This window comes from Condylura cristata, unplaced genomic scaffold (genome assembly GCF_000260355.1).
Source record: "Condylura cristata isolate star-nosed mole 26May11 unplaced genomic scaffold, ConCri1.0 scaffold00006, whole genome shotgun sequence".
Classification (NCBI taxonomy): Eukaryota; Metazoa; Chordata; class Mammalia; order Eulipotyphla; family Talpidae; genus Condylura; species Condylura cristata.
In genome coordinates, this window is record NW_004567107.1 from 23,490,594 (window position 1) to 23,506,311 (window position 15,718).

The 15,718-nt window shown below is 35.6% G+C and overlaps 1 protein-coding gene across 1 annotated transcript in view; it reads left to right on the forward strand.

Annotated features, from left to right (window-relative positions):
• The window catches only part of ERP44 (endoplasmic reticulum protein 44), a 64,600-nt gene that overhangs the window by 36,583 nt on the left and 12,299 nt on the right, over positions 1-15,718 (forward strand). The window contains exons 4-8 of the mRNA XM_004677479.2: positions 782-897; positions 10,582-10,766; positions 12,187-12,302; positions 13,837-13,894; positions 15,410-15,526. Coding sequence (XP_004677536.1) covers positions 782-897; positions 10,582-10,766; positions 12,187-12,302; positions 13,837-13,894; positions 15,410-15,526 — 592 coding nt within the window. The remainder of the gene's footprint in view (positions 1-781; positions 898-10,581; positions 10,767-12,186; positions 12,303-13,836; positions 13,895-15,409; positions 15,527-15,718) is intronic.

A 15,718-nucleotide genomic window follows, 5' to 3' on the forward strand; every position in this document is an offset into this window, starting at 1 on the left:
AAAAATGGAGCTACCATATGATCCAGCAATTCCACTCCTTGGGATCTACCTAAAGGACACAAAAACAGTAATTCAAAAGGATGCTTGCACTCCTGTGTTTATTGCAGCACTGTTTATAACAGGTAAGACTTGGGATTAACCTAAATGCCCAAAAATAGACAACTGGATCAAGAAGATTTTGTATATATACACAATACAGTAGTATTCAGCAGTAAAAAAAAAGATAAACTCATGCCATTTGCAGCAACGTGGATGGAACTAGAAGGGATTATTATGCTCAGTGAAGCAAGCCAGAGGAAAAAGAAAAACACCAGATGGTTTCACTTATAGAGGCATATAGAGGAACCAAATAAGGGATTGGAGAAAAAAAAATGCAATAAAACAGGACAAAAATAAACAGATAACTATAAATCAGAGTCATCCTGCAGGGGATGGCAAGGGAGAAGGGATCAAAAGTGAGGGTTGAAAGAGCACAAAGGACTATGGTGATGGCACATGGGTGAATTGTGGAAATTCTATGGGGACTACACCTGCTTAAAGAAAGCAAACATTGTGTGTGTGTGTGGGGGGGGGAATAGAACAATGATCTCATATATCTATATGTGTATAGATAATAAAAAAACCAAAGTTGTCTTTATTGTCAAAGAGTGACAAGCAGGATCTATGATTAAATTAGCTATGTGATGGTCTCAAAAGCTTTTGGTATCATTGGATAATGATAACTGGGATACTGTTTTATTGCTTCTTTTCAATTTTAATTGGTATCCTTCTCTGTGTATAGGTGTCGTTTCAGCCAGATGTTGCATCCAATTTTTGAGGAAGCTTCCAATGTCATTAAGGAAGAGTATCCAAATGCAAATCAAGTAGTCTTTGCCAGAGTTGATTGTGATCAGCATTGTAAGTATATCAATGGAAAGTCTAGAAGAGACTGTCCGTCCCCACTTCTACACATACACACACACACACACAAATTTTCCCCCTTTTAAAAATGCTCTGCTTTAAGAGGAAAATAAACCAAATGGTTCTAACAACCTTGATTAAACTGTTACATTTGATCTTTATATACTTATTATATTATATTTTTAATATTATATTAATTAATTAATATTATATTAATTATTATTAATATTATATTATATTAATATTATATATTTACATTATATTTTTATTATATTATATTTTTATATACTTATTATATTGTATTTTGCATGTGTTACGGGCTTAAAATAATTCTTTTCATTACAATATAACAGCAAAAATATAGATAGTAATTTTTTTAAAAGAATTTATTTATTTATACATACAGAACTAGGGTATAGTCCAGAGGTGCAGGCAGATGAGAGGATTCACCAGAGACAGAGTGGGGAGCAGAATAGGCAGATCGACAAAGTATACTGATAAGGGGAGTGGCGGGCGAAATAGGAGAGGTCTGTAGCACCATGTGGATCACCCCTGGGGCAGGGGATCGAACTTGGACTGAAGAAGCTTCAGCTGCCTTGCAGTGCTGCATCCTAACCTGTTGCGCCACCAGGGAGAGCCCTAGATAGTAAATCTTTGCTAGCAATGTTTTCTACCAAAATAAACACCAACATCAATAAGTAAAATTGAAATATAGGTTTGGGGGGAGGGATTAATTAGTTTGAGAATCATGCAAAAACACAATTTGTAGTCATTTCAAATAAAACAATCTGATTTGTATATGTGTTTCTTATTTAAGATTCTAAGATTGACCTAGACTGTTCATGAGATGTAATTAGGTGTAGTTACTGACAGTGATTTTTAAGTGTGTTAAGAAACTTAAAGTTCACCTTCTTAGACTTCACTTGCTGTCGTGAAGCATTCTCTGTAAAATCTTCCTGGTTTTTGGCCCTGCCTGGTGGCACAGTGGGTTAAAGCACAGCACTACAAAGCTACTTCAGTACAAGCTTTATCCCCATCCAGGTAGGTGACCCACATGGCGTGGCAGACCTCTCCTGACCTGCCCACTGCTCCCCTCAGCAGTGTACTTCTTTGATCTGCCTGTTCTGCTTCCCACTCTGTCTCTGGTGAATCGTCTCATTGCCCCGCACCTCTTGTCTGTACCCAGTTCTGCATAAATAAATAAATAAATAAATAAATAGATAGATAAATAGATAGATAGATAGATAGATAGATAGATAGATAGATAGATAGATAGATATTTATTCTTGGTTTTTCAAATTTCTCTAACTTGAACTAGTGAGTTTGCAGTACTCCCATTACACTTGAACTTCCCTCTCTTCAATACTAAGCTCATTATATTTCATAGTTTAGTTCTTTGTGAGTTAAATGTTCCACCAGTTGCAATTTCAGTTCTTCAAAGGCAGGAGCTATTTCCTTTGTTTTTAATGATCCATTAAAAATGAGGACTACCTTATTAATCTCTGAATCTCAAGCATCTGACAGTTTCTGGACAACAGAGACTACTCAATAAAAGACTGTTGCATTGAATTATTGGTAAGTTGGCTTGAATACACTCCTCTCCCATTCAGCAAATTTCTGTCCTTTATAGTTAACCTGACAGCTAGAATTTCATTTTACTGATAAGGAATGGAAATAAAGTAGTTAACTAGAGACTTAGAGCTTTATGTCTAGTCGAGCCAGATTTAGAATCCAGCCCAAAATACCTTCAAAGACTTAGTGGCTTCCTTTCTTTTCAGTTCAACAAACATACTGAGAACTTACAGTTTTATACCCCAGTGCTAGGTAGGAACAGCTAACAAAGCATTTCAAATCATAGAAACCAGAGCTCACCTGTCTTCTGCTGAGGTTCAAAACTAGATGGAATGAAGGAAGGAACAGAAGGTTGTTGATACAAGCAAGATGAAATTCTGGAGCCTGTTGTACAGAAATGTTGGTATAATTAATGCTAATAAACTGCACAATTAAAAATGGTAAATATCACAGATTTTATATTCTTCATGTGTTACCACTAAAAGACATTTCAGAAGTAGAATGAGGGCCTTCCCTGGTGATGCAGCAGGTTAAAGCGCATCACTGTGAAGTGATCAGTAGCCACTGCAGCATGAGTTCAATCCCCGGCCTGCACCCACATGGTGTGGCAGCCTCTCCTGACCCACCTGCTGCTCTCCTCAGCAGTGTATTTCAGTACATCTGCTTCCAACTCTGTCTCTGGTGAATCCTCTCATCGCCCTGCACCTCTGGCCTGTATCCCAGTTCTGTATGGATAAATAAATAAATCTTTAAAACAAAAGTGGAATGGGAGAAAAAATTTGCAAATCACTTTGGAAAAACAACTTATGTTCATACACAGTAGTCCTATCCCCCTCCCACCTTATAGTGAATATGTTGCAGGACTCCCAGTAGATGCCTGAAACTAGATAGTATCACGCCCTATGTATATTGTTTTTTCCTGTACCTACATACCTTGGATGAAGTTTGATTTGTGAATTAGTCACAATAAGAGATTAGCTTATAATAAAATAGAACAGTTATCACTGTAGTAAGTTATGTGAATGTGATTTGGAAGTTGATTTGTTACTTTTCCTGGTGGACATGCTGCCTAAGTCATTCCCCTCAATCAGCGCTTGCCCCTTGTAGGGCCAATTTCTCTACTGACTTCCACTGGCTATAGGCTATATGGGACTTAGCAAGCACTGTCCTTGTTTTTTGCTAATTGGTTCAGAACATTCAGACTTCTGCTGGTGTGTTTAGAATGGTACTTTCTAATTGTCCTGGAGTAATGTCGCACTTGGTCCCAAGTACCAGAGCTACTCTTTTCTGTATGCTTTCCATGTTAGATGTAGAAGATCTTGTATAAAATCTAGCATAAATGAGGCATTAAGAATACAAAAGTAGGGTCCTCTCTGGCGCAGTGGGTTAAAGTATAGCATTATGACACCATCATAGTCACTGAAGCATAAGTTCGATCCCTGGCCAGGGAGGTAACCCACATGACATGGCAGACCTCTCCTGATTTGCCTGCTGCTCCACTCAACAGTGTATTTCAGAATATCTGCCTGTTCTGCTCCTTACTCTGTCTCTGGTGAATCCTCCCCCCCCCCAACATCTTGGGCTGTACAGCATAAATAAATAAATCTTAAAAAAAATACAAAAATAATTACGGATAACAATATTGTATTAACAACAAACTTGGTAAGAGACTGATTTTCCCCAGAACATACAAAAAAAAATCATGATTACATGAACTGATAGAGATGTTATTTAATACTACAATGACAGTTATATTACAATATTGCAGTATATAAAAGTAACAATTCAATATGCATACCTTATTAAAACAACATAAATACATGTCAAATTATTTCAATTTAAAAAGTACAAAAAACTGTAAAAATTACAACCATGTATGGTGATAGATGTTAACAAGACTTACTGTGACAATCATTTCACAATAATATGACTATCAAAACATGTTATGCATCTGAAATTAATATATCAACTATACCTCAACCATAGAAAAAGAAAACAAGGGATTATAGCCAATACCACTTACTCTTCTAAACTGTTCCCACTTATTATGACTAGAGTATGTTCAACATAACATCACTTTATACTAACTTAATGAATGAAATTTACCTTTGTTCCCCATCCTCATCACACACACACACACACACACACTCACAAGAACTCATGTACATAAAACAATTTGAACAAATACGTTTAGTCTGAAACCTGAGTAAGTTTCTAGGCTTTATTTTGTAATTTTTCTGCTTATAGATTTATTTTGCAGTTATGTTTTTACTTTGTTTTTGTTTTCACATTTTGAGGAAGGGCATGATTTAGGTGAGGCAAAAGATACATTGATAGCAGTGGTCCTTATCCCAGAACCAGAAGAACAGTAAGACCTTTCTGTTTAAACTGATCTACCTGTTTGCCATGGATAATCATAGCAGGGAGGAACATTGCTAAGACAAGAGCATGAGGCAGTTTCCTAGTTTGGAATCCTGCTGGGCATTAGTGAGGTAGGCAGGCAGACAGAACCCATCAAGGAAAAAAGTTAAGTGACCATTGAAGCAAGAATACATGTTAATTTTCAATCATCACAGTTAACCTTCTGAAATTTATAATTCCTTTGACATCCATTTTAACATTTGATCCATCCAGTTAATAAAAAAAAAACATTTATTATACCCCTAAGTCATTCTTTGTTATATTGTCAGAATGTCACATTGTAATTATCTTTATATCACTTTGACCAAAGCTTGTAAAAAGTGACCTTTATGTCTGAATTTATTGATTAATGTAATGTTAAGATTTCTTAATAATTAAAAGGCACCTCATTATGCACCATGTATGCTGTCATGATGTTTGAGAATTAAGCAAGTATCTATTCCCTTAGTTCTCTAGTATTAATTTGTTCTTTTGCTATCCAAAACCGGAATTTTAAGGCAACCTTAAGGTTGTAATGTTTGAGTTTGTGAACAGACTTGTTATTTCTGTCACCACTATTTCAATAGCTTCTTTTCTCTTCTACTTCTCAATGAATATATTTAAGCCCAGCTCTACTGCTAAGTAGCTGCTTCTAATGGGTGGAATAAAATTCTACTCTCAACTTAGCATTTAAACTGTAGAGTTCATCTGTAAACCGTGTTTATTTTACTGCTCGCTTTGCATATTTGCTGTCTGCACACTGCTTTTCCATTGTGTCTACTTATTCATCACCATAAAGTTAAAAGCATTGCATCCTCTTAAGTAGCTCTTCTTGCTGTCTGTTTTTATGCTGACCCTTAGGCCACTAGTATAAAATGGATGTTTCTTATTAGCTTAGTTCCTTCCTCTCTTGGTGGTCTTGAATCCTTCCTGCCAAATATTTTGGGGATTAAAAAAAGTTCATAACTTCCTGCTGGCAATTTAGGCATCAGCCAAGAGAGTTTTAGCCCTACTAACATTGATATGCGCATAAATTGGATATTGTTAGGAGTACTTTCCCTTCCCAGAGCTTGATACTATTGAACATTTAAAAGTTATTGTTCTGGGCCCTCCCTGGTGGCGCAGCAGGTTAAAGCACAGCACAAAGAAAGTTAAGCCACTTCCTCAAGAGTTCGATCCCCGCTTGCCCCGGAGGTGACCACATGGTGCGGCAGACCTCTCCTGACCCGCCCGCTGCTCCCCTCAGCAGTGTACTTCGTCGATCTGCCTGTTCTGCTCCCCACTCTGTCTCTGGTGAAGCCTCTCACCCTCCGCATCTCTGGCCTGTACCCCAGTTCTGTACGAATAAATAAATAAATCTTAAAAAAAAAAAGTTCTTTTCCCAATAGGATGGACAAAATGTTACCTGGTAATTTAACTTCTTGATTATAATTAAGCATGTCTCTATAAACTGGTCATATGTTTCTTTCATTAATTGATTCTCTTAAGCCATTTTTTTAAAGATGTATTTATTTATTCATATAGAACTGGGGTACAGGCCAGAGGCTCAGGGGCGGTGAGAGGCTTCACCAGAGACAGTGGGGAACAGAACAGGCAGATTGATGAAGTACACTGCTGAGGGGAGCAGCGGGTGTGTCAGGAGAGGTCTGCCGCACCATGTGGTCACCTCCGGGGCAGGCGGGAATTGAACTCATGCTGAAGTGGCTTTAGCTTCTCTGTGCTGTGCTTTAACCCGCTGCGCCACCAGGGAGGGCCATCTTAAGCCATTTTTTTTTTTTTCAGAGGCTCATTTGTTGTTGGTTCTTTGCAAATCCTAAAATTGATAACTTGCCTCTAATATGTACCACAAATCTTTCCTGTAGTTTGTCTTTAAAATGTTCGGTACTCTTCAACATCTAGATGTTTTCTTGCATGTACAGCTTCAAAATTTGGCAAACATATTGGCTGTATGTTTGATGCTGATGCAGCCCTTTCCACAAAGTTACAGTCTCCTAAACACCATAGAACATAGGAAATTTTATTCTTTCTGGCACATCTCTCACTTAGTATGCTACTCCTGTACTCAGCGAAGTCCTGGGGGAAATCACTGAAGTCTTAGGGATCTTGCTCTTCACCCTTCCAGCTCAGGTAACTGAAATGCCTCACTAAATCTTTCTTTCAGCCTATGCCAGTATAGTCCTTAGCTCTAAATCTACACAAATTGCTGATTTAATTTCCAAGTAGCAACTTAGGAAGCAAAAAAAATGAATCATCTTTACTTAGGAATATTCATTTTTCCCTAAAATTTCAATTAATTTAGTCTTTGATGCCTTTAAAAATATGATTTAAAAAAAATCTTTTTTTCTCATTATAGCAGTAGCACTAGATTTCTGCTACCTACTACATCCTACCTGGAAGTGGAAATCCTTTTGTAGATTGCTTTTTGGGGTTTCTATGGACCCAGTAAAATCATATGTAAATAATGACATATTTATTTCTTCCTTTCCAGTGTATCATTTATTACACTAAAAAATACAGTATATTATTAAATAGAAATTATACCTCGACTTTTTTTTCTTTCTTTATTGTCACAAGATAGCTTTTGGTGTTTCACTATTGATTTATATGGCATTTGTTTATTTAGATAGCCTTTATCAGATTAAGGAAGTTTCTTCCTAACCCTAGTTTGCCAAAAAATTTTAAGCTCAAGTGGATGTTTGATTTTGTCAAATGTTTTTCTCCTTCTTTTCAAGTTTTGCATCTGTCTCTTTGAGGGAGACTAATAGCATTTTCTCATCATGTCCTGAAGTTTTATATTCACCAAATTGTGTCACAGACAGCATTATTGACTCTTTCAGTGTTTGTTAGAATTTGTTGATGAAGCTGTCTAGAAATTAAATTTTCATTGTGGGAAGGCTTTAAATTACAGATTCAGTTTACTCACAAATTTAGGAACATTTAGATTTTCTATTCATCCTGGTCTCAGCTTGTATTTTTACTATGGCATTTTTCATTTTATCTGAATCTTGAGATTTACTGTCATTTAGTTATTGATAATATTCTCTAAGTTAAAAGCTCTGCTGAATTCCTCAAAGTGTGTTTTCTCTCTTCTCAGTTGCCAGGGATTTCTCAATTTTATTATCCTTTGCAAAGAACTGGATTTTGCCCCCCCCCCTTTTTTCCCCTTTTTTTTGTCTTTAATGTTGTTTATCTGAGTTTCTGCTTTTCATCTTAATTTTTGTTTCTGATTTTTAAAAATAATTCTTAAAGATTAATACCTTGTTTTTTATTTTTCAGCCTTTCCCCTCTAATATATTCATGTTTCATTCTAAATGTAGTAGTGGCTGCATGGTATAAATTCTGATATGTATCTTCATTACCATTCAGTTGAAATATTTGCCAATTTCCCTTTGTGATTTCATCTTTGATCCATGGTTATATATGAGTTCTGTTTTGTTTTTGTTTTTTTTTTTTATGAACTGTGTGATTTGCAAGTTTTTGAGAACCCTTTGGTGTTTCATGTTTGTTATTGATAAGATATATATAAAGATAGTTTTTCATTCTTTTATATAATAGTTTTGTACTTCATTGTGTGGGGGCCCTCATACTTTATCTAACCAGTATTCTATTGTTGGACATTGGTGAAAATGGTAACTTTTTAAAAGGCATTTCCACATTTCAGACTATAGTACTATATATAGCATTGACTGATACAACTGTCTGTCACCCCATTGATGGCCTGGGTTGATTTAGCTCATCTGGCTGACTAGTTTGGTATCTCCTTTTCCCCTTCCTGTTCCAAGTGCTCCTAAAGCTTGGTTGAAGAAGATAGCTTTCCCCAATAGAATGACCCATCCTAGGTCAAGGGTATATGTGTGAGTAGCTGTGCTCTACTGCTGAAACCTTCTAACAAGCTCTCTGGGTCCATTTGTAGGAGATTGTAGGGTAGTAAAGCTTGCAAGGCTTTTGACAAAAGAAATGAGATGCTACATGCCACAGTCTGACTTGGGAGGAAGGGAGGAGTAGGCAGGAAACAAACAAAAAACCTAGTTAGCCTAATTTTAATATCATTTTTACTAGAAGTTTTTGATGTATACATCATGAGAAAATTTTATAATATGTTAGGTCTCAATTTGTTGTATGCTGAGGACTTTAATGTGTGGTTTTTTAATTGGGATGGTAAGTCCCTTTTTATTATTTCTCTAAATGGCTCTTTTTAAAAAATTAATATAATTGACATATAATCTTATGTTAGTTTCAGGTGTACAGCATAATGATTTAATATTTGTTTCGTATGCTCTGCAGAATGATAACCACAATATGTCTAGTAAATATATGTCATTATACATAGTCACAAAAGTATATTTTTTTTGTGATGAGGACTTTTAAGATCTACTCAGCAACTTTCAAAGGTACAATGTAGTACAATTAACTGTAGTTCCCATGCTGTACAGTACAACCCCATGACTGTGTTGTTTTCTTGTTAGTAGGGTAAATCTAAGCCTTTGTGGCCTTTGCCTTAAAAGAAGTATCTGTTTATCTTAAAAGACTTATACTTATTTGATCCTTAATTTTATAGTACCAACTTAATCATTAACAATTCCAAAAATTATTTTCCAACAATAAAATTTCTCTTTATTTTAAATGTGTAATTGCATCTTTTTCATTCTCATACATGACTAATGAGGCATTTGCGTTTTTCCTGAGTCTAGTAAACATTGATTTTTTTTCTATTTGCCACCTCTTGAAAGTAATAGCAGAAAAATTTAAAGGTTCTCCTGTTCTGATGGAGCCTATATTTTAGTGATTGTCACTCCAAGAAATGACATCAGCATGCACTTTGATTTAGCTTGTTATTTGGAACTATGAGCACAAATTTTACTTATTACAATTAAAATAATTTTATATGTATGTATATATTTTTTTACATCATTCTTCATTTTGTACATTTTTCATCTCAATTGTAACCCCTGTGGATTTCCCACTACCAGTTCACCCATGTGCTATCACCATAGTCCCGTGTGCTCTCCCCAGCCCAGTTTTGTTCCTCTTTCCCTTTCCATCCTGGTAGGATATCTCTGGTTTATAGTTGTTGATTTTCATTTTTACTTTGTTACAATTGTATAAGCACAAATTTTAATGAGTTGGTTTTATTTTCATTTAATCTCCACTACTGGAGAATCTCTGTAAGTCATAATAAAAGGATTTTTTTTTTTGCATACCCTGCTGAATTTTGCATTTCACTGTAGACAAAGTGTAATGCATACTGAGAATTATAAATTATTACTCTGCTAGCATAGAATCAAGTATTAGTTACTAACATTTGAGAATTGTTTAAATGTAATCTTCTTTAGTAAATGCTCTGAGATCTTCACATAAAAACTGCCTAGAATGGCTATTTTTCAAATTGGATTTTTATGCATTCTAATTCCTTAAATGTTCATCATATATTTGTATTATATCACTTAGTTCTTAAAGTAACCCTGAAATTAAAAACACACATACAAAATAATCCTGAAATTATTAGAAAACATCCCCTAATTAACAGATGAGAAACTGAGGCATGATGAGTTGCTGCAATTTACTTAGCTAGTGTGGTATTAATATGTGTAGAGCCTGACACTGAAAAAGCATTATATGAACCAGAATGTGAAGATTTTTGACTGTTGAGCTAATTGACTTAGACCAAGACAAGGGTAAAGTTCTGTTATTTTTTTTTCTCCCTTTTAGCTGATATAGCCCAGAGATATAGGATAAGCAAATACCCAACTCTCAAATTGTTTCGTAATGGGATGATGATGAAGAGAGAGTACAGGGGTCAGCGATCTGTGAAAGCACTTGCAGATTACATTAGGCAACAAAAAAGTGACCCTGTTCAAGAACTTCACGACTTAGCAGAAGTCACCACTCTTGATGTAAGTTGTTAACTTTGCTGAATCAAATGAACATTGCCTGGTGTGATTAATGTAAATAAATTCTTATTTAATCAAAGAACTTAGACATCCTTATGTTAGTCCCAATGAATTTGATATATATATACATAGTAAGTTGAATTTTTCTTGAATTCTCAATGTTTTATTGAATTTCAGATAAAATACATAACATACAGTAAAAGTTACACTAATTTGAATTAAATGAGGGCATAGAGAGCGTTGATTATGAAGAAATTGATGTTAATGTCAGGTACACATAACCTGTGCTTCCATATTTTCTTTAGTGGAGAAACTCAGTGTGTTCTGTACCCTGTATTATCTGATACTCCTGTAGCAGCTCTTTTTTATAACCTTTAGTTTCTTCTAAAATAGCCCCCCCTCCTTAATAATACATTTAGCAAGCCCTTTTTATAGTAGTGTTTAAATAAAAGAATAGTTGATCCTCATTGTCAGGTCTGAGGCTTAATTTTACTCTACATAATTATAAGCTGGTAAGTTAGCCAGTTCCCATTGTGGGGATTCTGTCAGAGGACGCAAGACTTTTGGGTTATTTCTGTGTCCCTGCCCATGGGGGTAACACAGAGGGCCCAGCTGGATGGATGCCTGAACTTGGCAGTGGTCGCTATATAAAAGAACTCAGGGCCCTCCCTGGTGGTGGCGCAGCAGGTTAAAGCACAGCACTAAGAAGCTGAAGCCACTTCTGCATGAGTTCGATCCCTGCCTGCCCCGGAGGAGGTCCACATGGTGTGGCAGACCTCTCCTGACCTGCCCGCTGCTCCCCTCAGCAGTGTACTTCGTCAATCTGCCTGTTTGCTCCCCTCTCTGTCCCTGGTGAATCTTCTCACCCTCCGCATCTCTGGCCCTGTTCTGTATGAATAAATAAATAAAATCTTAAACAAAACAAAACAAAACTCCAGGTTTGAGGGACTTCACTTCAGAATCAGCAGTAAGCTTGCTCTTTATCTGGAGGGAGCTATTACCTTAATCTTCACTGTTGCTCACTGCAAAGCACAACCCTGAGAAATGGCTCGGGTAAAATGGCCAGGGTTTTGCATTTTGGGTATATCCAGAGATTAAGAGTATGAGAGACAAGTCTCCACCAACAGACATAGGTTATAAACTGTTGTAGTATTTTAACCCAGTATAGATTTAGTCACTTTACTTAAGGAAAAGACTATTGTTAAGTAGTTATTTCTTGAAATTTTAAAATAAAATGCTAGGAAATGTTTATAATTACATTTAATTATAGCTAAGATTGTTTTCAGCACACTGTAGTCTAGTAATTTTGGACTAGGTGTTAAAAGTCAAATGCACATTATAATCACACTTCATGGGAAGTCAGTCTAATAGTTGAGTAAATGATATAACAAGTATCTTAAAAATTACATGATTTATTTTACAGCGCAGCAAAAGAAATATTATTGGATATTTTGAGCAAAAAGACTCAGAAAACTATAGAGTTTTTGAAAGAGTAGCAAATATTTTGCATGATGATTGTGCCTTCCTTTCTGCATTTGGGTAAGTATGTCTTAACTGAGAAGGTGGTAGTGTGTCAGCTGGGCTTTGTGTTAAATTCTTGAATGTGACCATTTTCTGAAGATGATCTCTCCAAAGCTATTTTAGTCCTCTTATAAAATCACCAGCCAGTCTTTATAACTATTTCTGACCTTTTTTAAGAGTTTAAAAGTCTGTTTAGTCTTTCTCTCTACTTCAGAGCATGGGTAAAAGACTTGACAAATTAACAAGCAACTAATCTTTTATTGTACTTGTATATAACACTCCTACATCATGCAAAATACTAGCCTTCAAGGTCTACAAACTCCAATGCTCTTTAAGAAGCATGAGCGTCACTGCTTTTATTCATCCCTGATCTCTGCCACCTTTTTGTCTCTATTCATGTTTTAGTAAAGCAATGTTCCTTTCCAAGGCCAGCCCTTCACTGTGTCCTTAACTGTCCCATCAAAGCCCTTGGGGCTTTGATCTATCAGTTGTCCTTGTTTTCAAGTGTTTTCAACCTTTTTGGGTGAACTTTCTATTTTCAAAAATGTGATTGTCTATTTCATGACCTTTCCCTTCTATCTTTTGAGCTATAATCTCATTTTTTTAATCTTGATTCCCAAATTTTTTTCAAAGATGAATTTATGTTTGGCTACCTTGAATTTATTAATAACAAACTTGACTTCTTAGAAGCTGACTTTCACCTGTTACTCTAATGAAACGTCTCTCTGCACAAATCACAAAATGATTTCGTAATGACCAAATCCAGTGACCATTTTCTCATAAAAACCCTGTCCAGTTTCTGCTCCATTTGCACTTATTTTACATTAAATTCCCTTACTTTGTACCTTAGTTTTCTGACCTGACTTTAGCTCCTATTTTTTTCTTGCTCTCTCAAATGGAATCATTCTTAAAGTTCTTGTCATCTTATCAGAACGATCTCTACTTGTTTACCTGTCCTTCCCCACCAACATATAAACTCCTTAAGAGATCATAGTTTTGCTTACTGCTTTATACGCAACACCAATACCAAACCTCTATTATAGGAAGGAAGCACGTGGTCAATAATGAAAGTGATTAATTTTTGACTGACTCCACTGTCAGCAATCTAGATAAGCACACCCTGCCCTTGTTTCTTGTACAGTAGTCCAAAACTGGAGATAAATCTGTGTTGTATTAACCCAAACAGAGAGGGAAAGTTGGCATTTGTCTTGAACTGTTGAAGAATTCACTCACGAATACTGTCTGAGTGCCTTTATGCCTCAGAGACTTTGTTGTGCCCAGGAAGCAAGCACACAGCTCTAACAAATGCGCATTCATGAACTATATTCTAAGGAAGCAGGATGTGGTGTATTTACCTGTTAAAATTTTTGGTTTTGTTTATTAAAAAATAAAACATAGGGAATTCATGGTTGAGTCTGACTAAAAGCAAATAATTATTTTTGATTGGTCTATGTGACCACATCAGAGACCTAGATTCCTGGTTATTAGAAATAGTCTGCAGTCAAGACAGCTTTTAAGGGCCAACCCATACTTACTGCTCTCTTCCTATTAGGGCTGTTTCAAAACCAGAAAGATATAGTGGAGACAACATAATCTACAAACCACCAGGGGTAAGTTGCTGTTTCTTAGTATGTATAATTTTAAGTGTAATTTGAGTACATGCATAGTAATAATCTGTCATTTTATACGTGTTAAAGTGTACAGATTCATAGAATTCTTCCATAGAAAACAACCTTGAGGCATCGTTTGTACTAATCGAAACCTTTCAGAGTAAAAGTGGAGATAGACACAGAAGTCTAAAATATCACACAGATATTAGTGGCCAAGCTGGGACTGACTAGATGCTCTGAAGGCCAGAGTTTACCAACACCTTTCTGTTTTGCATTCATTCTGGGATCTAAATTTAAGATTACTTCAGCATCACCCCTACTTAAATCAGACCAGCTACACTTCTAGATCTTGGAATTAAACTACACTGGTATTTGCCAGTAAATAAGGAAGAAGCTAGTTTGCTTTTCATCCTTGGGACAAGAAGTTAAATATATTTCTTAGATGGAACTGCTTAGGGCCAGACACTGGTAGCCACAACATTAGGAGGCAAAAACATCACTGTGTTTGTTATCCTGAATTGACCTAATAGCCTGTCATTGTAGTTACACACACACCCACACCTACGTGCACACAGATTTTTTTTTAATTCATAATTTTCATTTTAATGTTTGTAAGTTTTTGACACACTGAAATTTTTTATTTTATGTAGTCAGATGATGAATTTTTTACTTAAGTCATTTCCTATTCTGAATTCAGACAAATACCATCTACAAATGCATTTCCTTAATAGTAGCTGACATAGTGTTACCATCTGAGATTATCAAATCTTGTACCATGTCTCACCATGTAGTGTGGTCATTACATAGATTGAAAATGACTTTTAATGTCAGAGTTGCTACCTTCCTAGCTATGTAACCCTGGGAAAGATTTTTAGCTTCTTTGTGCTTCAGTTTGTTAATTGAGCATATAAAACTAGCCTCAATAATAATAGTACCTGCTTTATAAGAATGTTTCAAGGATTAAATAACACATGCGTTACTTATGATAGTGCTCAGACAGTAAATTTATTCAATGTTAGCTATTTTAATCATCATTTTAGGTTCTTTATATTGATTTTGAGTGAATTTGAAAAGATACTATAGAAAATTAATATTAGAGAAAGTCATGTCTTATATTATATACAGTATCTTGTATTTTCCCAGTCAGTCTCACTGGAAGTCTCCAGTATTTCTGCTAACATTTTCAACTCTAAGGGATTGCTAAATAAGAATTCTTTTGGATAGTTTCCCCCTCATAGTGCATGTAGCATACCATTGGTGTAGATACACGTTACTTGACCCAAATTCAAGAAAAACAGAAGGCTCAGGCATCATAGTTAGGTAATCAAGTTCCTGATAATAACATAATAATTAACTTTGTTACATCTGTGGCCCTCTTTCTAAGCAATTCACCATTTTTGTTTCTTTGGTTCTTTTGTATCCCCTGTAGATTATCTGAGTTCATAAATGGCTATAAAAATGCACTTACAGTAATACAGGTAAAAAAAAAAATTTTTTTTTTTTTTTTTGTAACAGCATTCTGCTCCAGATATGGTATACTTGGGATCAATGACAAATTTTGATGGGACTTACAATTGGATTCAAGATAAATGTGTTCCTCTTGTTCGGGAAATAACATTTGAAAATGGAGAGGTATGAGCCTTCTGATAAGTGTTACTGTAAATTCAGATTTCTGAAAGAGCAAAATTCCTCTGCCTCCCTGACTATTTTACCACAGATTTTTCTAAAATTATTTGACTCTACTCTCTTTCCCCCAAATTTTATTTCTAGAACTGAATAGTGTTGACAGCATTTCATTCTCATATCACAGTTTAACATTTTAGG